Source organism: Bos javanicus, chromosome 10 (genome assembly GCF_032452875.1).
Source record: "Bos javanicus breed banteng chromosome 10, ARS-OSU_banteng_1.0, whole genome shotgun sequence".
Lineage (NCBI taxonomy): Eukaryota > Metazoa > Chordata > Mammalia > Artiodactyla > Bovidae > Bos > Bos javanicus.
Genome location: NC_083877.1, coordinates 39,697,690 through 39,723,934, shown reverse-complemented (window position 1 = coordinate 39,723,934; position 26,245 = coordinate 39,697,690). Strand labels below are relative to the sequence as shown.

General features: G+C 36.4%; 1 protein-coding gene across 1 annotated transcript in view; it reads left to right on the top strand.

Annotated features, from left to right (window-relative positions):
• MDGA2 (MAM domain containing glycosylphosphatidylinositol anchor 2) overlaps nt 1-26,245 on the top strand; it is a 913,329-nt gene that overhangs the window by 626,038 nt on the left and 261,046 nt on the right. The window contains exon 7 of the mRNA XM_061430940.1: nt 16,316-16,645. Coding sequence (XP_061286924.1) covers nt 16,316-16,645 — 330 coding nt within the window. The remainder of the gene's footprint in view (nt 1-16,315; nt 16,646-26,245) is intronic.

Here is a 26,245-nt window from a genome sequence, read left to right as displayed (position 1 = left end):
TCCAGAATGCATGACTCCTTAGTTGCTTCAGTCATGTCCAACTCTTTGCGACCCTATGGACTGTGGCCTGCCAGGCTTCTCTGTCCATGGGGATTGTCCAGGAAAGAATACTGGAGTGGGTCACCATGCCCTCATCCAAGGGGTCTTCCCTACCCAGGGATTGAACCTGCGTCTCTTATGTCTCCTGCATTGGCAAGCAGGTTCTTTACCACTAGTGCCACCTGGGAAGCCCTTGGTTCCAGAATAAAATGATGTAATTAACAATCCTGTAATTGATGGACAGATCGACAACGAGTTCAGTAAATTACATTGTTATGATCATCATAAGGATGTGGTTATAATGCTGCTTGTTGTGTATTTCACTTATGCAGATTCAGGAGATAAATTCTACTCAGATCTCTGGACCAAGAATATTTTCTGTTTGTTGTTTGTTTGTTAGGAATTGGGGTATTTTGATCTTATAGATACAGTGAAACATGAAATTAGTGTTTTCCTCTTTGCCTTTGTTCCTGTAAAGATCAGAGCCAATTTATAGCCCAAATAGAATTTTATAGGATATAAAAACATTTCTATACCACCATCATTTTGATCTTAACTCATTTTCTTATTTGCCACAATTTTCTCATTAGCCACAATTTTCTCATTAAAAAGAGGAAAGGAAAACTGTAACATATATTGCTAAAGTTCGCTTTAAAGATATCTAGAGCAAGGTAGGGTGTACTTTTTAAAAGAGAAACGTTACACATTTCTCTTTATAATATATACATTCAAGTTTTAGTTTTAGAGTCAATCTCTTCAGACTTCACTTCAGCAGTTCTGTCATCTTTTGGTTACTCACAAATCCAGAGTCTTGTCCTGTGGCCTATTATCAGAAATCCTAGACCCACAGGGTATTAAATATGAACTAGGGATTACCACATCGGAGGAAGCACAGCTTTATAAAGGGATTAAATTAACCTCCCTAACTCTCAGATATACTTTTACTCATGTGATATTTCATCTGTGAACAATCTACTACAATGTGTGTGTTGTGACCTTAAACATTATTTTCTTTTCATTTGAAACTGTATAGCAATGAATTTCCTAGGCGTATTCAGTTTTCAGGGCTTCCCTGATAGCTCAGCTGGTGAAGAATCTGCCTGTAATGTTTCATCTATTTCAGTAATACAAAAGACTATGGTATAAAAGACCACGATGATGTAAAAGAAAAATTACATCAGACACTTTATAAATTATCAAAGACAGGGATATTCAAGACTGTTGCAAAGGAGTCAAGACTGTTGCAAAAGAGGGGAGAAATAAAATGTAACTATGCTGAAACAAAAGAGGGTTTTTAAATGCAGGGATGAGCTACCGGAAAAGTACTGAAGACTTCAGAGGGGAAGTTGGTCAATGTGATTAAGCCATCTGTGCTTGCCAGGTTATCTTTTCATTTTCAAACTTAGGCTCCTACCCTCCTATAGAAACTGGGAGCTAGAAGTACTATCTCTTTTAATATTTACAGGCATGACTCATTGTGTTGAACTTCACTTTATTGTGCTTCTCGGGTATTTTTTTTTTTTTTTCAAATTGGAGGTTTATATCAATCCTGCATTGGGGGTTATGTCAATCCTGCACTGAACAAGTCTATTGAGGCTATTTTTTTTTTCAGCAACATTTGCTCACTTTGTGTCTCTTGTGTCACAGTTTTGCAATTCTCATAATATTTAAAACTTTTTCATTATTATTATATTTGTTATGGTGATCTGTGATGTTACTATTGCAAAAAAGTAATATTGCTAAAAGCTATGGTGATGATTAGCATTTTTTAGCAATAAAGTATTCTTTAATTAAGGTATGTACTATGCTTTCTTAGACATAATGCTAAATTGCACGCTTACTAGGCTATAGCATAGTGTAAACATAACTTTCATATGCACTGGGAAACTGAAAAATTTGTGAATCCATTTATCAATAGTTTCTTTATAGTGGTGCTGTGTAATTGAACCCACAGTGTCTCTGAGGTTAGCACTTTTTAAGTGGGTGGCTCCTAGCTCCTTGAAAAAGCCATTTCTGGCTTATAAAATTTGCATCTCAAAGGAGCTGAAAAGTTGCTCTACCTTTGCAAGTTTTCTAAAGGTAAATGCTCTCAGAGGAAAAGGAAGACTGGGGCCTAGAGTCAGGACAAAACACGTCTAATATTTAGTCACACTGGGGGAAATGTTTACTTGGCTTTGTCAATGGTGTTGACATTTCAGATTCTCACAAAACAGGTTACAATTTAAGATAATATTTATAAATTCCTAGTAAATACAGGTAACTTTCATCTGATCATTCAATATATTTAGGTTATTTACCTTGCTGCTTACTATTAAAAATGAAAGAATGGATTCAAATGATTAAATAATTATTATAATTTAAATGGAAGGTGTGTGGATTTTGTTGTAATCTTTTGTGTGTCAAGGAACAAAACAAATGACAGTCTCATGTGCCTAAACATGGGCAGCAAATTAAAAGGTAGAAAATTAAATAAAAATTTTGTGGTCTGCAATTATGACAAAGTAATTTATAAAAATCCTTTCTTTCTCAACGAAGACTAGCTTTACAACAACTGTTCAAAAGATAAAATTCAAATGAACTAGAGAACTAAGATATGGCTCGTGACAATTGTGATACATGTGTGCAAAGTCAATTATTTATTTATTTTCTAAATATTATACTTCCCTAGTCATAGAAGTCTGTAGAAAGAATTTTCAAGAAGGAAGAATCAGTAATGTAAAGTGATATGAAATATAAAATACAAGTGATACAAACATGGAGAAAAACTGGAAGATATCTTTGTATTAATGAAATAAGAGGTTACTGGTAACCTTTGAGACTTCAGTGTCAGAATAGCACCAGTGAAAACCAGTGTGTGAACTGCCCACCTGAATGAATGCGTTTTTACACAAGGAGACAATTGGTTTTTCATTATTTTTTTTTTAAAGAAAATTGAAACAAATAATTTGTAAGATTATTCATTTAGGGAACATTTTCTAAGTTTCAATGTGATCTAAACAACTTTCTACTCTAAGATAAAACATCATATTGTCAGGGGAGTGTAATCTCCTCGGTTCTGTCTCGTCACAGCAAAAACTTGCAGCAACAGACATTAAAGCCCTCAGAGTGTCACAGCTCTCAGATAGACCATGTTATAGCTCTCAGCTCTCAGATAGACCGTGTTACAGCTCTCAGACAGATCAGTGTTACATCTCTGTGTTACAGCTCAGTTTTATTTAGAAAATAAAAGGAAAATACATCCTCAAGGCATGAAGGCATGCCAACCCAAAAAGATGCGAAGACACGAGAGAGAGCCTCGACCCTTTGGCTCCTCTATTTATATGTTTTTTCCTTCCCCTGGGCCTGCCGTATGTAAATTCGGCTAGCCAGGAGTGCAGTTTATTCTACCTGAGGTCCTCATTCAGGTCCTTGGACCTTCCTTTGTTCTATTTTCATGGGCTTTTCCCTTCCTCTTCTTTTATCCACCGCCATTCTGGACTCCTTTTTCCTATTCTAACTACCTAAAACTATTGAAATTTCAAAAGAAAGTGTATAACCTGCATACAGGTTACCAGGGTACAGGGAGAAAGATTGGTAGATGGGCAGGATCCTTTTGGAAAGGAGAAAATACACAGCTTATGAGACAGAAAATAAGGAAAGCAAAAAAAGTAATGATTTTTTAGTTTATTAATCTCATTATTTTCTTCCAGTTTTCACTACTACATAATCAATTCCATAAATACTAAGGATGTGCAATTTTCTCAAAGATGCCTTTCTAAATTGCAGTTCATGTTATGGCTGTTTCTAGTCCTAAGATTTTCAAAATTAATAAAATTATAACTCATCTTGGATTCACTGTTCTCATACTGAATGGGTATATTTAATTTGATAGAAAATGTGAATTCAAAATACCTACTAATTTTTAATGACATCAGTTCAGTTCAGTTCAGTCGCTCAGTCGTATCTGACTCTTTGCAACCCCATGAATTGCAGCACTGCAGGCCTCCCTGTCCATCACCAACTCCTGGAGTTCACTCAAACTCATATCCATCGAGTCAGTGATGCCATCCATCCTCTGTCATCCTCTTCTCCTCCTGCACCCAATCCCTCCCAGCATCAGGGTCTTTTCCAATGAGTCAACTCTTCTCATGAGGTGGCCGAAGTATTAGAGTTTCAGCTTTAGCATCAGTCCTTCCAATGAACACCCAGGGCTGATCTCCTTTAGAATGGACTGGCTGGATCTCCTTGCAATCCAAGGGACTCTCAAGAGTCTTCTCCAACACCACAGTTCAAAAGCATCAATTCTTCAGTGCTCAGCTTTTTTCACAGTCCAACTCTCACATCCATACATAACCACTGGAAAAACCATAACCTTGACTAGACAGACCTTTGTTGGCAAAGTAATGTCTCTGCTTTTGAATATGCTGTTTAGGTTGGTCATAACTTTCCTTCCAAGAAGTAAGCATCTTTTAATTTCATGGCTGCAATCACCACTTAATGACATAGGATGTATAAATTGTGCTCATTACTATTCTCCTATTCAAATAACTAGTGTAAGATATCATACAGTGTCAAATACCATATACATAGTAGCCATACTATGAAATGACAAAGAATATTCAAACTACCACATAATTGTACTCATGTCACATGCTAGCAAAGTAATGCTCAAAATATCCAAGCTAAACTTCAACAGTACGTGAATTGGAACTTCCAGATGTTCAAACTGGATTTAGAAAAGGCAGAGGAACCAGAGATCAAAATGCCAATGTGCATTGGATCATAGAAAAGGCAAGAAAATTCCAGAAGAACTTCTGCTTCACTGAATACACTAAAGCCTTTGACTTTGTGGATTGCAACAAACTGTGGGAAAGTCTTAAAGAGATGTGAATACCACACCACCTTACCTGCCTCCTGTGATATCTGTGGTCAAGAAGCAATAGTCAGAACCAGACTGGAACCACAGACTGGTTCAAAATTGTGAAAGGAGTACATCAAGGCTTTTTATTTTCACCCTGCTAATTTAACTTATGAAGATCCAGCCAGTCCATCCTAAAGAAAATCAGTCCTGAATATTCATTGGAAGGACTGATGTTGAAGCTGAAACCCCAATATGTGGAGGCCACTTTATGTGAAGAGCTGACTCATTTGAAAAGACCCTGATGCTGGGAAAGATTGGAGGCAGGAGGAGAAGGGGATGACAGAGGATGAGATGATTGGATGGCATCACTGAATCAATGGGCAATGAGCTTGATTAAACTCTGGGAGATGATGATGAGGCCTGTGTGCTGCAGTCCATTAGGTTACAAAGAGTTGGACACAACTGAGCGACTGAACTGAACTGAAGAGTAAGAAGTAAAGTGAAAGTCTCTCAGTTGCTTCTGACTCTTTGCAACCCCATGGATTGTAGCCTGCCAGGCTCCTCTGTCCATGGAATTCTCCAGGCCAGAATACGGGAGTGAGTAACCATTCTCTTCTCCAGGGGAACTTCCCAACCCAGGGATCAAACCCAGTTCTCCTTCATTGCAGGAGGATTCTTTACCAGCTGAGCTAGCAGGGGATCCCTATATGCTGAGTAAATCATGCAAAATGCTGGGCTGGATGAAACACAACTTGAAATCAAGATTGCTAGGAGACATATCAATAACCTCACATATGCAGATGACACTACCCTTATGACAGAAAGTGAAGAAGAACTAAAGAGCCTCTTGATGAAAGTGAAGAGAAAAGTGGAAAAGTTGGCTTAAAACTCAACATTCAAAACACTTAGATCATGGCATCCAGTCCCATCACTTCATGACAAATAGATGGGGAAACAATGGAAATGGAAACAGATTTTCTTTTCTTGGGCTCCAAAATCACTGCAGCCATAAAATTAAGACACTTGGTCCTTGGAAGAAAAATTATGACAAACCTAAACAGCATATTAGAAAGTAGAGACATTACTTTGCAGACAAATGTCCATATAGTCAAAGCTATGGCTTTTCCAGTAGTCATGTATGGATGTGAGAACTGGACCATAAAGAAAACTGAGCACCAAAGAATTGCTGCTGTGACCTGTGATGTTATAGAAGACTCTTGAGAGTCCCTTGGACTACAAGGAGATCAAATCAGTCCATTCTAAGAGAAATCAATCCTGTATACTCATTGGAGCAACCGATGCTGATACTGAAGCTCCAATACTTTGGTCACCTCATGTGAAGAGCCAACTCATTGGAAAAGACCCTGATGCTGAAAAATATTGCAGGCTGGAGGAGAAGGGGTGAAAGAGGATGAGATGGTTGGATGGTATTATCGACTCAATGGGTATGAGTCTGAGTAAGCTTTGGGAGATGGTGAACGACAGGGAAGCCTGCCATGCTGCAGTCTTTGAAGTTTCAAAGTGCTAGACTCAACTTAGTGACTGAAAAACAACAATACTATGAAATTATTTGTCTCTATTTATGACATTATATGGACACTTTGATAACTTATAGCTAATATATATTTTCTCAAGTTAGGGCTAAAATGGTAAGAACAGCAAAATACTAAGGATGATAGTAATAATATTGTTTTAGTCCACTTCTTTTTCTCCTCTCAAGGAAGGGCTTATATCAAAAAGCAAAATTTATGACCCCTAAAAGATTTTTCTTACTTTAATTTCTACTCAAAATACTTACCTGCAGTTATTCTGAGCAAGGGCATTTAAAAGAGAATTAAAAATTCAACCATACTTTGCTTAAACAATTTGAATGACTAACTGCAGTAATTAGCTTTGAGTAAATTCACAAAGTAAATAGAGCCTTGATACTTCATAATTAAATAGAACCCCAATTTCCTTTCAGCATTTAATTCGGCATTCAAATTATCAAGGGTGCTATTTTAAACTACTTTTTGGAAATAGGTGTAATTTTTTTTTTGTTCTTACATTATTAATGAGCTTTCATTCAGACTATAGATTGGCAATATTTATATAAAAGAAATGAGTATAAGAATAGCAAATAGTATATAAAAAACAAATAAAGAACTTCCTCCCCCTATCATCTTCTAGAAGTTTTAATACACATCATAACAATTTAAATACGTTTTATATCAAAATAAGATATAAATCAGATCAGATCAGATCAGTCGCTCAATCGTGTCTGACTCTTTGAGATATAAATAACTATATATTATTATTATTTCCTCAAGCAACTGGGTGAGACTATATTTTAGCTTGTATCAATAATTGCAACTTATACCGATGCGAACACATTTCATTGCTTTTTCATGACAGTTGGATATTTCAAAATGTGCATTTCCAAGATAGGAACAAACTGATAATTCAGTTTGAAGAAGTCCTGGTGGTTTGGGAAAAGAAAGAACCACACTTGTGTTAGTGCAGATACTTTATTTCATGGCTCTGAAGTGTGTTTTGCAATTCATTGTGTCATTAGACACAACTTAAAAAAATCAAGATATTTCCCTTTTCCTTTATTTTTTTTCTAATTATAAATTTTATTTTTACAAGAGAGTTGTATTGTGTCTATCATTTTGTGGTGCTTATAATGAAAATGCCTATAACAACAATGGAGTCTAATTTTAGAGTACTTTTAATGATTTTTGTCAGCTAATAGATTCTCTTAACTTTATCCTATGAAATACTAGTCCTGAAAGATAAGATGTTCCACAAGTAAAGCGTTTTTATTAAGTATTATTAGTCCCTCTAGGAATATTTCCCCTCCATGGATCACAGTCTTTTCATGGTGAAGGGGCTTGTGTAACTCAATGAAGCTATGAGCCTGGCCATTATGGGTCATAGTGAAGAGTTCTGACAAAACGTGGTACACTGGAGGAGGAAATGGCAATGCACTCCAGTATTCTTGCCGTGAGACCCCCATGAACATTATGACAGGGGTTATCCAAGTCTATTTCCCAACCACTAGTGCCGAAGAAGCTGAAGTTGACTGGTTCTATGAAGACCTACAGTACCTGTTATAACTAACACCAAAAAAAAAAAAATTAAAAAAGATGTCTATTTTATCATAGGAGATTGGAATGCAAAAGTAGATACACAAGAGATACCCAAAATAACAGGCAAGTTTGGCCTTAGAATACAAAATGAAGCAGGGCAAAAGCTAAAGTTTTGCCAAGAGAACAACACTGGTCATAGCAAACACCTTTTTTCATCAACCCAAGAGATGACTCTATACATGCACATCATCAAATGGTCAATACCGAAATCAGATTGATTATGCTAGCCTGGAAAATCCCATGGACAGAGGAGCCTGACAGGCTATGGTCCATGGGGTCGCAAGAGTCGGACACGACTTAGCAACCAAACCACCACCATGATCTTTGCAGCCAAAGATGAAGTAACTTTGTACAGTCAGTGAAAAGAATACCTGGAGCTGACTGTGGTTCAAATCATGAGCTCCTTCTTGCAAAGTTCAGGCCTAAACTGACGAAAGTAGAGAAAACCACTAAACCTTCCAGATATGACCTAAATCAAATCCCTTATGATTAAACAGTGGAGGTGATGAATAGATTCAAGGGATTAGATCTGGTAACAGATAGCCTGAAGAACTATGGATGGAAGTTCACAACATTGTACAGGAGGCAGGGACCAAATCCCTCCCAAAGAAACAGAAATTGAAGAAGGTAAAGTGGTTGTCTTGCAAACAGCTGAAGAAAGAAGAGAAGCAGATAAGGGAGAAATTGAAAGATATACCCAACTGAATGCAAAGTTCCAAGAATAGTAAGAAGAGGTAAGCTGCTGCTGCTGCTGCTGCTGCTGCTAAGTCGCTTCAGTTGTGTCCGACTCTGTGTGACCCCATAGACGACAGCCCACCAGGCTCCCCTGTCCCTGGGATTCTCCAGGCAAGAACACTGGAGTAGGTTGCCATTTCCTTCTTCAATGCATGAAAGTGAAAAGTGAAAGTGAGGTTGCTCAGTCATGTCCGACTCTTAGCGACCCCAAGGCTGCTTAAATGAACACGGCAAAGAAAGAGAGGAAAACAATAGAATGGGAGAGACTTCAGATGTCTTCAACAAAGAGATATTAAGGAAACATTTCCTGCAAGAATGGGCACAATAAAGGACAGAAATGGTAAGAAATTAACAGAAACAGAAGAGATTAAGGAGAGGTGGAAAGAATACACATAAGAACTATACAAAAAGGTCTTAATGACCTAGATAACCACCACTGTGAGGTCATTCTCTTACAGCCAGAAAAGTGTGAAGTCAAGCGGGCTTTAGGAAGCATTACTACAAACAAAGCTAGTGGGTGTGACAGAATTGAACTTTTTAAAATCCTAAAAGATCGCTTCTGTTAAAGTTCTGCACTCAGTATGCCAGCAAATTTGGAAAACTCAGCAGTGGCCACAGAACTGAAAGAGGTCAGTTTTCATTCCAATCCCAAAGAAGGGAAATGCCAAAGAATGTTCAAACTACAGTACGATTATATTCATTTTACATGCTAGCAAGGTAATGCTCAAAATCCTTCAAGCTAGGCTTCAGCAGTATATGAACCGAGAACTTCCAGACATAAAAGCTGGATTTAGAAAAAGTCAGAGCAAGCAGAGATCAAGTTGCCAACATCTGTTGGATCACAGAAAAGCAAAGCAGTTTCAGGAAAACATCTATTTCTGCTTCATGAACTACACTAAAGCCTTTGACTGTGTGGATCACACAGCAAACAGTGGAAAATTCTCCAAAAGATGGGAATACCACCTTACCTGCCTCCTAAGAAACCTGTATGTCAGTCAGGAAGCAACAGCTAGAACCAAACATGGAAGAACTGACTGGTTCAAAATTGGGAAAGGAGTACATCAAGGCTATATATTGTCACGTTGCTTATTTAACTTATATGCAGAGTACATCATGTGAAATGTCAGGCTGGATGAATCACAAACCGGAATCCAGATTGCCGGGAGAAATATCAACAACCTCAGATATGCATATGATACTGCTTTAATGGCAGAAAATGAAGAGGAACCTTGATGAGCTTCTTGATGAGGGTGAAAGAGGAGAGTGAAAAAGCTGGCTTGAAACTCAACATTCAAAAAATGAAAATCACGGCATCTGGTCCTGTCACTTCAAAGCAAATAGGAAGGGAAAAAGTGGAAGCCGTGACAGACTTCATTTTCTTGGGCTTCAAAATCACTGTGGATGGTGACTGCAGCCATGAAATTAAAAGATGCTCACTCCTTGGAAGAAAGGTATAACAAACCTAGACAGTGTATTAAAAAGCAGAGACGTCACAATGCTGACAAAGGTCCACATAACCAAAGTTGTGTTTTTTTCCAGTAGTCATGTACAGATGTGAAAAGTGGACCATAAAGAAGGCTGAGCACCAACGAACTGATTCTTTTGATCTGCAGTGCTGGAGAAGACTCTTGAGAGGCCCTTAGACAGCATGGAGCTCAAGCCAGTCAATCCTAAAGGAAATCAACCCTGAATATTCCTTAGAAAGACTGATGGTGAAGCTCCCAATCTTTGGTCACCTGATGCAATGAACCAACTCATTGGAAAAGACCCTGATGTTGGGAAATTGAAGGCAAAAGGAGAAGAGGGCAACAGCGGATGAGATGGTTAGATAGCATCACCGACTTAATGGACAGGAATTTTAGCAAACTCGGAGATAGTGGAGAACAGAGGAGCCTGGTTAGCTGCAGTCCACAGCTGGCAAAGAGTCCAACACGATTTTACAAATGAACAACAAGAATATTTTAATGTGCATATTAATATGTTCAAAGTTCTGTGAAAAAGCAAAAATTTTACTATCATAGTCAATCCTCAAAGTTTATTTGTTCTTTTTTTGTTCCTTTTTAACATGATTTTTATTAACCTTTTTCGAAAGCATATGAACAAGCTCTTTTGCATGAAATTCCATCTCCTTTATGAAGCAGGGATGAGTCACTGATACCATGTTTGCAGCTGATTTTCTTGTACCATTGTATGGCTGGGACACAAAGTTAGCTATTCAGTAAGTGTGATAGAATGAGGTCTCCTGAGTTTTCTGTACATTAATACTGTTATCTCATCAAATAAATTTTGCTCCCTAAACAAAACCCTTGAATCCTGGAGGATATCGAGAATTTTATTTTCTCTATCTTGCTTCCCCCTTGCATCTTAGAAAATAAGACTACGAAGCAGGAACAAAGTTAACATAGACAGATCAGACTGAATGGAAACAATTGGAATCTGTAAAGTCAATGCTGTAAAGTTGACAATTAAGTCAACTTTAATCTGTTTTAATGAAAACTGTTAAATACCAACTATAATGAGGAACCAAGGAACCAGGTTCTGGATTGGGGACAAAACGGGGGGTTTAGGCATGGGCCCAGTCCCCAGTTGTTCACAATCTCTTTAAGAAGACAGGTAGGCATTTAACTCTATTAAGACTGATTATTCGTGTGTATGTATTAGGTTGCTTCAGTCGTGTCTGACTCTTTGCAACCGTGTGAACTGTAGCCCACCAAGTTCCTCTGTCCATGGGATTCTGCAGGCAAGAATACTAGAGTGGGTTGCCATACTCTCCTCTAGGGGATCTTCCCAACCCAGGGATTGAACCCCCATCTTCTACATCTCCTGCATCAGCACATGGGTTCTTTACCACGAGCGCCACCTGGGAAATCCCCAAGACAGATTGTATCTACTGTCATTTACTATTGCAGATTGCTTTGCTGATGTAATATGTTTCCAGTTCTTTATTTAGCTAGCATCCTGTGGGACTAGCAAGTACTTTTTTCACTCAGATATATTCATTGTCCTTTACAGAGAATACATGAATATGAATAGAAGATCAATTTTTATTTATCTGATTACACTATTAATTATCTCTAGATCCATTCTTCTCAGCAACATTTATCAATGTTTCATGTTGACTAGAATCCTACTGAGATGATAATAAGTGAGTATTTGGAGGTTTTTAACTAATTTATCTACTTGGAATGATGGTCAGTGGTCAGTCTGTCTCTTACCATCCTTCTGAAACAGATTCTCAGCAGATGTTCAGAAGCTGATTCCTGATATTTCTTCTCTCCAAAGAGATGCTTTCTCATTAAAATTTAAAAAATTTTAAAAATGTCATTTAATGTTGTTTTGATGAGATGGCTGGATGGCATCACTGACTCGATGGACGTGAGTCTCAGTGAACTCCGGGAGTTGGTGATGGACAGGGAGGCCTGGCATGCTGCGATTCATGGGGTCACAAAGAGTTGGACATGACTGAGTGACTGATCTGATCTGATCTGATCTGAGTATACATTGTATAATTCTTGGAACATATGACAAACAGTACATTTTATCATTTTAAATCTATAATGCTAGACAAGATATAATCCCACAGTGCCCCCATTGTCTTTATATGCATATTGTATTCCTGGAAGCCATGAGCATAGACTTCTCCAAAGCCACTGGTCTTTAGCTCAAGGATAAACTCAAGAAGTAATCTAATATTAAATAATTGAAGTATGCCTTGGAACTTTAGTCATGCACAAGCAAAAATCCACTTTTCTTTCTAGGACAAGGTCAGCAGCAAGCCGTACCCAGATCTTTGCAGTGGGCTTTCATTTATACACTGGTTTCATTCTATTCAGAAAGTACCTTTGTGAATCTCAAAGTAGAGGGCTTCAGTGAGTACAATGAGAATGTCCTGGCAAGTAATATCTGGAAAGTGAATGAGGGCCAATTGCATTCAGTTCTCACAATATTATGAAAGGGGGCTGTGGGTTATATTGCAGTGTTTCTAAGCTGATTATCCAGAACAGAGGCTCAGCTTGATGCCAGTTCTTTTACATGCATTGCCAGACTAAACAAGTACCTTTTGAGGTTCATCCATCACAATTTATGATACATTAAGCTAAATCTAATGTTCTCTGAAGCTGGTATTACGGGATTTTCTATATTCAGGCTAAGAAATTGCATTTGGGGAAAGGGATTTCTCCTCTTTTTCTCCATAGAGTTTCTTTAGTTCTACAGAGTCTTGTTATGTCTATTGCAGCCCTGTTATATTCTGGTACTAATCACAGATTGATTTTAAGTATTTGAAATCTTAACTGGTAGCAGGAAATGACTTTAAATTAACATTGCACGAACTACTATAAATTGTTCACTGAAAAGGAGTGTTTAATTATAAATGAAGAAACCTGTTTCCCAGTTGATTAACTATATTAAACACTTTATATTTTCAAAGATCTACACTATTGTTAATAAGCTATTTCTCACAATGGGTCTCAGAGGGAGTCTAATACTATCACCTCCTATTTTTATAAATGATGCACTTGACCCGTAAAAATTAGATTGCCCACATTGGACCACATAGAAATGAAAAACTGGAATGGGGCTTCAAGTTCTTAATGTACCTGTGCCTAGTTAACAGAGCTATGCTCTTAGTTTTCTGAGCCCCTAAAGTAAGTTAGAAAATTAAGTAAATTTGTCAGATGGCCACACACATACACACACACTTTTTTTTTTCCTTTAGAACATTTCTGTTCTATATGTAAAACCAGTTATTTTGTTATGGAATAATATAAAACAAACTCAAAAGAGCTAGCTCCATAGTGAATTAATCCATGCTACTTATTCTGATATTCCTCACCATTTGCTCATTGCCAGACTGACTTTTCCCTCTTGTCCCTCTCAGAGTCTATCATTTGAGAGACTAATATGATTGACTTTGGCCAAATAGTAGAATTGTCTGATACTGAGATCAACAAATATTTTTGGCAAGGAGTTCAGTCTTTAAAGTGTACTTGGTTATATTGCTTTCTATTAAAAATATAATTTTATTTATGAATTGATTATTACATTTATAATCTTTAATATTTTTACTTTGAATTTTAAAAGTTCTTTCTCATGAATAAAATAGTCCAGGATGTTTAATATAGATATAGATATCTTGTTTTTTTATCAGTGGCTTTTGAATTGTTTAGTAGTTTAAATCTCATTTGTCTGATGAGTTTGCAGTTCTCTCAACATCAGTATCCCTTTAATATGTCACTGTACAGAGAACAGAGCTAGAAAACAATAGCTACCTCATCAATAAATTTTAATCATTGAAACATCAGGGTTTTTTTGTGGTGTTTGTATATGACAACCAATTTAAAACTTCGGGGTGGAATTGATCCTAAATGTACCTCCATATGAATTTATTAATATGTATATAATTTTTTATTTTTGAAAATTATGTATTATCTGTTTTATCCTTTTAAATGTAGGTTTATTATTTCTCTGTAAAAACAGGATAAGGAAAATTCTTACCAAATGAAAGGAAACTTTAGTTTAAAAATTGTGAGTGCTAATGAAAGTAAATGCCCCTTGACATTCTATGTTTTAAGTCTATTAAATAAAAGAAAATGACATTCTGTGATCTTATAATTTTGTTTGTGCTGTAGAACGTCAACTATATTTGAATTATATGTGCAGAGTATTTCATATCAAATGTAAGTAGCCAGATGTGGAGATTTTTTAACACATTTCCCTTTCTAGATATAATGTAAAGTCACATGCTTCAGTTCCTTATTAAAATATATACATGTGACTCTACATAATGAATTACACAATTTCTCCTGATTTCATCCTAGAGTCATGTACTGATAAAGTTATGGTTGGAATAAATAAGTTTCATCCGTTGCGTTTGGAAGATGTAACATACGACAATGTAAGAACCTGACTTAAATATTTGTCTTCCGGTGATTTTGTTAAGACTGCAGCCTTGTGCATTTTCTAAACAATATTTTGGAGGATTCTCCTCTGTGGTTCAGACTTCTGTAAACTCATTAAACATTTCATATATTTTTAGACATAAGCATCATATGTACAGGTTAGATAGATTGAACAATAAATTAAGGATCGAAGTTTTGTCTATTTTGTTCATCTCATGTTATAAGGGTCTTGCCAGTGCCTAGTTCTGAATACGAGCCCCATAAATATTTCTTGAATTAAAAAAAAGACATACAAACACCTTTTGTGATATTCATTTATCTCTTCTTATTAAGATACAAACAAGAAAGGAGATGAAAATACTTGAGGCTGAAAAGTAAAGAAAATTAAAATATCTCTTTATGATTTAAAAATGAATTTATTTCTAGTGTATTCTCAAATAGTTCTAAATCTGTGGTATTTCCTGGCCTTTTTTGAACTGAGGAAAATCAAGTTAAACTCAAGAAAGTCTACCCAGAGTGCAATTAGTAGGCCTCCAATATCTGCAGGTCCTCTAAATTCACAACATTTTTGCCAGTGTCACCATATATTTAGGCTTAATGGTAAAAGAGAATGAACACTATTTTATTCCGATAATTATGTTTCAGTGCATATGCTCCATTTCATCGTGTAGGCATGATGATGTTGGAGAGGAGCATGGATAGGGTATTGGAGAAGAGAAAAATGTGTACATAAGAGTATTACTGCAATTTAAAAAACAACAACAACAACAACAACAAAGCTGTATTACAAACTGAATACCATAGGATCATTCAAAGTTCAGAACTGAAGCCCTTAAAAAAACAATAGATGCTCTTCTGGCAGTTTCAGGTAGTCGTGATTACTGACACAGGCTGTGAGAACAGCAATGACCTTAGATCCAGAAGGCACTGCGGTTAGGATACAAACACAGCATGTTTTCCAAGCCATCTGCCAAGAGGTTCTTTTGGCCATCTGCATGAGATAGCCAGTAAATGGTTTCTACTGAAGACATCTATGTATGGTGGAACAGAGCTATCATAGCAATTTTTTTGAAAAAACATTTTTCTTCAATTCAGTTTATTTCAATACTATATGAAAGTGCTTCATGAATGTGAAGTGATATGGAGTAAGTGAATTCTTACCAAACTAGTTTTGGTCAGCATGTAAACAGAACTTCAGAATTTTCTTTAATATGAAATCTTCACAGTATTTGAGTTATTTGAGAAATGGTGCCTTAACAGGTATGACATAGGTAAGAAATTGGGCTTAATGATCCAGATAATTATTTTTAATTCTAATACCTAAATGACTTTATATAAAGATATTTCATCATTTGTTCAAAATTCAAAGGCAACAATGTTTAAGTATCATATATATATTTAAAGCATTTTTATATTCCTGGAAAATATTGTCCAATTTATAAAAATCCATTTTAGAGTCTGTAAGTAATTTAGTTACTTCAGTTGTTTCTAAATTACCTAAAATAGTTTTATTAATATGCACACTACTTGGAAATTGAAGAAACATTTATACATTTTATTTTATTTTGTTTTACTTTATTTTAGACCAGAGATGACTACCTATATATAGTGAATTAATCCCTAACATTATGAAAGTAACACTAATTACTTATGGAATTTTTATGTTTTAGCATTAAAAAAAGGACGATTTTGGATCACACCAGATCCTTATCACAAAGATGACAACATCCAGATTGGGCGTGAGGTGAAAATATCTTGCCAAGTAGAAGCTGTTCCTTCTGAGGAGTTAACATTTAGTTGGTTTAAAAATGGTCGTCCATTAAGAAGTTCTGAGCGGATGGTTATTACGCAGACTGATCCGGATGTCTCCCCGGGAACGACCAACTTGGACATCATTGATTTAAAATTCACGGATTTTGGGACATACACATGTGTAGCATCTCTGAAGGGAGGCGGAATATCTGATATCAGTATTGATGTTAATATATCCAGCAGCACAGGTAAGAAGCATATTTATGATTTAAAAGATGTTCACATTGAGAACCTTTTTTTTTTTTTAATGTTGAATATACAAAATAGTGTTCAGTCAAGCTAAGAACATTCTTATTTTCAAGAAGTTTCCTGAAACCAAAATCCTAACATTCTAAATGCCCAACAAATATCATGTTAAGAGACTTTGATATTTGATTAGATTTAGATTTACATGAAGTTTTGTTTAGATTTACATAAGGTTTTACAGAAATAATGCACATAAAAGTAATAATGTGGCCTATAATAGATACAGACTTCTGGATTAGATGGTACCAGGTCTTAAATTATTAACTAGGAACTCTCTGTAAAGCCTGTAATTATATTAAATGATAAAGTTAAATACCAAATGTTGAAAGAATTGGGACAATTTTCAGAAAATTGAAACAAACAGAAACTATTTATTCCTAAGAATAAAATACCAAGAGTTAATTTGAGTATTAAAATATAAGTTATATAAGAAATATATTTTCCACCAAGATAAAAAAAGATAAACGTGTTAAAATTATAATCAGATGTGACTCTTTGTAGACCTTTATGTTAGGATCTCTTGACAATGAGGTTGACTAAATATAAAAATATATTGGAGTAAAATTTCTTCTATTAATTTAAGACCAAAAATATGTTATCAATTTTCTCTCAATCAAATGAACACCCTTAGGTGAGGAAAATTGCAGGGCTCTGGTATGGAGAACATATTAGCTTAATTCTTAGGATGTTTTGAAGCCCTGCGATTTTATGAACTGCAATGAGTATGCGTTTGAAGAACTCCAGTGTAGCTTTATTTGTTTTGACAGCTTGTTACTAGACTGAGTTTTAATTTAGAATTTTCATATAATCCGAGGGTGAGTAATATGTGTTGAAAACAAAGAGCACAAATGTAGATTGCAAACATACTCTGTTTTGAAGGAATTAAAATAGTCAACGTCTTCTTTCCAGTCAGGCAGTATTTTGATTGTTGTGTGTTAACAGATGGACTTGTGATTTTGTGTCTTCTCATGATTCCAAATTGCAATACACGCTGAATTTATTTTACTTCTTAAGGGATATAGTCCATACTTCTGGGTGACCAAATGTGCTTGCTTTTCACCATTCTAGATCATTTCTAAGGAATATTCCATTCTAGGGTGATGGATGGTACTTGTGTTTGGAAAGATGTTCTTTCCTAGGTAACAAACAAACAAAAACCACAACAATAACTATTTTATTCAAAATTTGTGCTATCCCTAGGAGATGGACTAGTTTTAGGATATATAAGGAAATCTGTTGATATACTCAGTCGTCATTCATTTACGTATTTATTCAATCAGCAAATAGCCATTGAATGCCTACATCAACATGCTAGGGGACACCCGATATATGATAATTCCTATAAGAGTAAGACAATTTTGTGAGATCCGTGGAATTTGCCCTTATTTATGAGAGACAATTTTCAAGTGATCTACATTCAATCATGACCATTGCTTTGTTTGTTTGCCTGGTTTTTGCTTGTTTCTTTTTTGGAACTGATGACACAAACTCATATGCAAAGAATCAGTGTTCCTGTCCAAACAGAGCACAATTTATATACAATTAAATTTAGAGAGAGGAGGGAGGAGAAAATGGAGAGGAGACAAGAGCATTATATAATTATTCACCAAGTGAGTCCTAACACTCATTTTTATATAACCTAATAATATTGCCTGTTTGAAACTATGTATTGTAAATGACCAGCATTAATTTATGAAATTTCCAAAAATTTTTCCAGGAAAATGCTAAAAGATGATCAGAGAAGTAGAAAACACTCAAAATTACCTCTTAGTAATAACAATGTGGTTGTAATAAGGTTTTTTAAAACCATTATCATTTTGTCTGGTCACCAAAGGTGATAATACCCAAAATAAAGTAGATATATTTTTGTTTGTTTGTTTTAAACATTTTATTTTGTATTGAAGTATAGCCAATTAGCAATGTTGTGGTAATTTCAGGTGAACAGTGAAGGGTCTCAGCCATACATATATATGTATCAATTCTCCCCCAAAGTCCCCTCCCATCCAGGTTGGAACATAACACTGAGTAGTGTTCTATGTGCTATATAATATTTCCTTGCTGGTTATCCATTTTTAATATAGCAGTGTGTACCTTCCCCAAATGACCTTCTGCAAATCCCTAACTGCTCCTTCCCCCCGACCCCAACCCGGCAACCATAAGTTCGTTTTCTAAGTCTGTCTCTTTCTGTTTTGTAAGTAAGTTCATCTGTATCATTTCTTTTTAGATTCCACATATAAGGGATATCATAGGATATCTCTAAAGGAGATATGTTAAATCCTTTTCCAAAACATTTCCCTTTTCTGCCCTACCCATCACAGACAGACCTGGTTGTCTGTCCCCTCACGTGAGTGGAAACTCCATGAAGTCTGGGAACTTGTCCGTATTGTTCATTGTTGTGATCTCAGCCTTTGGAACATTACATGGCACTTAGAAGATAGTAAATAATGATTAAATCAAAACAATAAACTAATTTGTGCATGTAGCTTTCCCTTTAGGTTTGCTTTCCTCCTCCTATTATTACCTTCCCAAGATAGACATTTGGTGTTGTAATTCCTGATCATATAATTCTTTACTGACTTTAAGAAAAGTCATTCAAAAGACCAATTTATACTATGATTTAATGTGCTACAACTGTCAGGGACAGGACTGGCTCCATAATTTGTGGTGTTCAGTGAAAAATTGTTAAGGCATGTGCCTTGTTCAGAACTTGATAAGAATTTCTTGATGGCAATATCAAAGCATTAAACCAAGTGAGGAGGCCTTTCTAAACATGGCTGCACAGTTGACATGCTTGTAGGGCAATCTGTGCAGGGAATTGTATTTTGATAGAGATTCACAGAAGATGGTATTTAAAGGATAAGTCACTGAAGGAGATTTCATATTCTGTTTTCATGCTGAAACTGGATTTGATGTTTCATTTTGCTCACAGTACAGTAGAATACCACCAGACTGCAGCATAAAGATCTGTAGACCGGAGATTGTGTGATTCAGTTGGTATCAATAAAAATTGTATTTATCCCTACAAAGTAGTGAAAATACTTAAAGAGTACTTTGATATGAAATATAGAGAGATTACTGGGAAATAGAGTTTGAACAAGCTATAGGATGCAGGATGCTATGATGAATGGCGTCACTGACTTGATGGACATGAGTTTGAACAAGCTCCAGGAGTTAGTGATGGACAAGGAAGCCTGGGAGTGCTTCAGTCCACGGGGTCACATAGAGTCGGACACGACTGAGTGACTGAACTTAATTGAACTGATAGTATGCAGGAAAATCCTGAACTATATTAATTCTATGAACCATATAGAATTCAGAGGAAATTTCCACAAATTGGGTGAGTGAAGTCAAAGAAAAGGAAACTACTGTTTAGACTTAAGTACATAATGTGAGGCTGTTTTGCATTTTGGATTTTGTTAATTATACTAGTTTAAGGAATTTATGATTGTTGTTTCTTATTTGTTAAACTGTGTATATGTTAAATGTAAGCAAATTTAGGATGAAACTTTAAATTAAAAAAAATCCGAACCCTTGTTTTCCATACAGAATCTTATATTGAATCTTAGTTGTTACTGTTTTAAGATGCATATATGAAATTCATTAAGATGAGAATGAGGTACCATTAAGATAGTTCTGCCTAATAGGTTGAAAACTGTTTCTTTAAATGACAGAACTGCATTTCCAGATCTGCGTTTGAAGACTTTAATATTGAAATATAAAATATTTCAGGAAGGTAAATCCTAGTTTACAGAATTATTACTATTTATAAAAGACAATGATTTGACTAAAAAAAAACTTAAAAGAGAGAGGCTCCATGTGTTTTGGAGTTTGCCTCCTGCATCTTATTGAATAATGAAAATTATGATATATGTGATAATAGATTAAGTCTTCTTTTTACTTTAATTCCTTATTAGAAATATTTTTTCCTCCTGATGCTACAAACATGCAGACTGTTTTATTATGAATGTTTGTTGTTCTGTCAATTTAGAATTCATGTTCCTTGCAGATTCTTTTACTATATTACTGCTCTGTGTGTCTGGCTCTATGTCTCATGGTGACAGATAATGGGCCTTGCCCATTGGGAGCTTACAGTCTAAGTTGTAAAATTACTTAGCTGTCAGATGATTTAAAAACTAGGCACAAGATATAGTGGAATAGATATTGTACTTAAAGTTTGATTAGACTTCTGTAGGAATTGTGAATGTTTTTGTCAACATTGACAAAATGTTGGCCCAGGAAAATTCCACAGAAAAACAATATTTGAGTTAAATCTTGATGGAAGTAACACTGTGACAGTGGTGGTGAAGTGAGAATACATTTGGCAGAATATAAAGGATGAAGCAAGTCCCAGAAATGCTATGTGATTATTGCTTTTTATGTAGAATTAATATCAGCTGATATTAATATAAGCAAGTTTTATTGGTTTGTTTTATTTTATTGTTATCATTAATGAAGAATATTTTATGTGTCTAGACTACAAATAAGTTTTAAAAAACACTTAATAATCGCTGGCAAGTTCTTAACTTAAAAAATGAATATACTGAAATATTGATTGTTGCAATTAAATCTTATAAAATGAAAATCCTTCACATACTTGCTGGAAAATGCACATAAATTTTAGCCTAAATTTTGGCAACAGTCAAAATAATCCTCAAAATATTATCACTTATCTGTTATACATTTCAGTTCAGTTCAGTCACCCAGCCATGTCTGACTCTTTGTGACCCCATGAATCACAGCACACCAGGCCTCTCCGTTCATCACCAACTCCTGGAGTTCACTCAAACTCATGTCCATTGAGTTGGTGATGCTATCCAGCCATCTCATCCTCTCTTGTCCCCTTCTCCTCCTGCCCCCAATCCCTCCCAGCATCAGGGTCTTTTCCAATGAGTCAACTCTTCGCATGAGATGGCCAAAGTACTGGAGTTTCAGCCTCAGCATCAGTCCTTCCAATGAACACCCAGGACTGACCTCCCTTAGGATGGACTGGTTGGACCTCCTTGCAGTCCAAGGGACTCTCAAGAGTCTTCTCCAACACCACAGTTCAAAAGCATCAATTCTTCGGTGCTCAGCTTTCTTCACAGTCCAACTCTCACATCCATACATGACCACTGAAAAACCATAGCCTTGACTAGATGGACCTTTGTTGGCAAAGTATTGTCTCTACTTTTGAATATGTTATCTAGGTTGGTCATAACTTTTCTTCCAAGGAGTAAGTATCTTTTAATTTCATGGCTGCAGTCACCATCTGCAGTTATTATGGAGCCCCAAAATTAAAGTCTGACACTGTTTCCACTGTTTCCCCATCTATTTCCCATGAAGTGATGGGACCAGATGCCTTGATCTTCGTTTTCTGAATGTTGAGCTTTAAGCCAACTTTTTCACTCTCCTCTTTCAGTTTCATCAAGAGGCTCTTTAATTCCTCTTCACTTTCTGCCATAAGGGTGGTGTCATCTGCGTATCTGAGGTTATTGATATGTCTCCCGGAAAACTTGATGCTAGCTTGTGCTTCCACCAGCCCAGCATTTCTCATGATGTACTCTGCGTATAAGTTAAAAAACCAGGGTGACAATACACAGCCTTGATGTACTCCTTTTCCTATTTGGAACCAGTCTGTTGTTCCATGTCCAGTTCTAACTGTTGCTTCCTAACCTGCATATAGGTTTCTCAAGAGGCAGGTCAGGTGGTCTGGTTTTCCCATATCTTTCAGAATTTTCCACAGTTTATTGTGATCCACACAGTCAAAGGCTTTGGCATAGTCAATAAAGCAGAAATAGATGTTATACATTCATGTAAATATAAATGTTATAGATTGTCAATTTTCAGAGGGCTTGCTGAATAACATTCCATTGCCTCCTGTAGTATTGTTCTGCATCAAGTCCTTTGGTACTCCTGAACTTGCATGTGTTCCTTTGCATGACCTGAAAACTTGTAGGTTTATACTAAACTTTGAAGCCTGCATTATGCCTAGAAAATACAAACAGTGAGCCTGGTGATCTGTGGAATTCCGTGGTGAGACATCTGGTGGGCAAATTAACAGAAGACTTGATACAAATTTGACGATTTTTTTCCTTCCCTGTTAAGGTAGAAGAGCATTTTATAAAGCAGAAAATGGAGCAAGATTTAGAGGATTAAACTGTACCTAGCAATATAAATATAGGTGCACAGAGAAGGTGACAAATTGAGAAAGTTAGTTTGAAATTGTCTCTTTGCTCCCAATTACCTGACTAGATACTATAATTATGATAGTTAAGTGTCTGTGCAAGTATTCCCATCTGTGAAATGAAAGTTCTTGATAATATAGGACTATGGTACACAACTAATAAGAATAGTTAATGAGCATGAGAGCAAAAGTCAAATGATTATCTTATTGGGTTTGCTTCTTTGCCATTTTCAAGTCATAGAGGTGTAGAGACTGATGAAATTGTGCTTATTAGAACTAAAGTTCTAGAGAATGACAATAGTGATAGATGACTTTATACAAGAGGAAGTCATAAGTAAGACTAACACATGTAAGAGCTGACAATGATTTGACCAGAGGAAGCTTCCATGTAGCCAAAAAGTTATGTAATTGGTTCCTAAATTACTGGACACAGAAATCATTTTCTTCCTTGACTCCAAAACTGTGAGTTTCAGCACATGACCTCCAAATGGAGATAACTGATGGAGAACAGAGGTTAGCAATTTTTTTCTGTAGAGTCTAATAGTAAATATTTTCAGATTTTCAGGCTACATGGTTTATGTTGCAACTATTCTACTTTGCTAATACAGTAGGAAAGCTGCCACGGCAATAAAATGATTCAGATCAGATCAGATCAGTCGTTCAGTCATGTCTGACTCTGCGACCCCATGAATCGCAGCATGCCAGGCCTCCCTATCCAACACCAACTCCCGGAGTTCACTCAGACTCACGTCCATCGAGTCAGTGATGCCATCCAGCCATCTCATCCTCTGTCGTCCCCTTCTCCTCCTGCCCCCAATCCCTCCCAGCATCAGAGTCTTTTCCAATGAGTCAACTCTTCGCATGAGGTGGCCAAAGTACTGGAGTTTCAGCTTTAGCATCATTCCTTCCAAAGAAATCCCAGGGCTGATCTCCTTCACAATGGACTGGTTGGATCTCCTTGCAGTCCAAGGGACTCTCAAGAGTCTTCTCCAACGCCACAGTTCAAAAGCATCAATTCTTCAGTGCTCAGCTTTCTTCACAGTCCAACTCTCACATCCATACATGACCATAGGAAAAACCATAGCTTTGACTAGATGAACCTTTGTTGGCAAAGTAATGTCTCTGCTTTTAAATATGCTATCTAGGTTGGACATAACTTTCCTTCCAAGGAGTAAGTATCTTTTAATTTCATGGCTGCAGTCACCATCTGCAGTGATTTTGGAGCCCAGAAAAATAAAGTCTGACACTGTTTCCACTGTTTCCCCATCTATTTCCCATGAAGTGACGGGACTGGATGCCATGATCTTCGTTTTCTGAATGTTGAGCTTTAAGCCAACTTTTTCCTTCTCCACTTTCACCTTCATCAAGAGGCTTTTGAGTTCCTCTTCACCTTCTGCCATAAGGGTGGTGTCATCTGCATATCTGAGGTTATTGATATTTCTCCCAGCAATCTTGATTCCAGCTTGTGTTTCTTCCAGTCCAGTGTTTCTCATGATGTACTCTGCATATAAGTTAAATAAACAGGGTGACAATATACAGCCTTGACGTACTCCTTTTCCTATTTGGAACCAGTCTGTTGTGCCATGTCCAGTTCTAACTGTTGCTTCCTGACCTGCATACAGATTTCTCAAGAGGCAGGTCAGGTGGTCTGGTATTCCCATCTCTTTCAGAATTTCCCACAGTTTATTGTGATCCACACAGTCAAAGGCTTTGGCATAGTCAATAAAGCAGAAATAGATGTTTTTCTGGAACTCTCTTGCTTTTTTGATGATCCAGCGTACGTTGGCAATTTAATCTCTGGTTCCTCTGCCTTTTCTAAAACCAGCTTGAACATCAGGAAGTTCATGGTTCACATATTGCTGAAGCCTGGCTTGGAGAATTTTGAGCATTACTTTACTAGCGTGTGAGATGAGTGAAATTGTGCGGTAGTTTGAGCATTCTTTGGCATTACCTTTCTTTGGGATTGGAATGAAAACTGACCTTTTCCAGTCCTGTGGCCACTGCTGAGTTTTCCAAATTTGCATATTGAGTGCAGCACTTTCACAGCGTCATCTTCCAGGATTTGGAATAGCTCAACTGGAATTCCATCACCTCCACTAGCTTTGTTCATAGTGATGCTTCCTAAGGCCCACTTGACTTCACATTCCAGGATGTCTGGCTCTAGGTCAGTGATCACACCATCATGATTATTTGGGTCGTGAAGATCTTTTTTGTACAGTTCTTCTGTGTATTCTTGCCATCTCTTCTTAATATCTTCTGCTTCTGTTAGGTCCATACCATTTCTGTCCTTTATTGAGCCCATCTTTACATGAAATTTTCCTTTGGTATCTCTGATTTTCTTGAAGAGATCTCTAGTCTTTCCCATTCTGTTGTTTTCTTCTATTTCTTTGGGTACTGCTTTTTTCTAATGAAACTCTTTATTTAGAAAAACAAGTAGTGGACCACATTTTGCCCATAGGCCATAGTGTGCTAACCTCAAACCTAGACTTCTGAAACCCTGTTAATTAAGAAAGAAAATCATAACAAACTCTGTGAACTTACTATGAAATTAAGTTAAATCTACATATAATTTATTTGTGTATACAAACAGTAATATATTTTCTAATGATTGAGTCAAAAATCTTGGTTATTCCTTATTTCTCATGTCCATGTATGCAGTTGACCCTTGAACAACATGGAGGCTAAGGATGCTGACTTCTGAGCTGTGGAAAATCAGAGTATAATGTTGTAGTAGGGCCCTCCATATTCTAGGTTCCTTCATATCTGAGGTTCCACATCCTCAGTTTCAACCAACCCAAGGTCATGCAGTGCTATAGTGCTTGTCTATTGATAATCCATGTAGTTTGAATCCATATGGTCAAGGTCAACTATATTTTACAGGCTTCTTGTTAAATTAATCATTCTCTGCTAGGCTGCCCAGTTTTCAAGGGTTCCTGAGATTACTTTGCAATTGCTCATCTCATTACTAGCATGCAAGATTTTCTGCTGCTGTCTCCATTCTGTTTGTGAACTCCTTCACCTTTTTTTTTCCCAATCAATTTCTATATATTTAATTTTGAATGGCTGTGGAAAGAATAAAAAACAAACAAACGAACTTTAAAACAGTGAGACATACTCTGAACTTTATAGCTTCTCCTGCTTATGGAGACATCTGAATGGATGATTGGCTGCTTTTCACGTTGGCTTTAGGCAAAGTTTCATACAGATTGTATTTACTCTTTAGGTGTTGAAAATTCCTACCTTTCAGTTGACTCTTATGTTGATTGTAAGGGATATTATATCTGTCCTTGATAAGGGCCAAAAAGAAGGTGAGTATTTTGATCAAGGTGTCAGTAGGGAAACTGTCCCCCTAAAAACTTCGAATTATCTCTTCTACAGC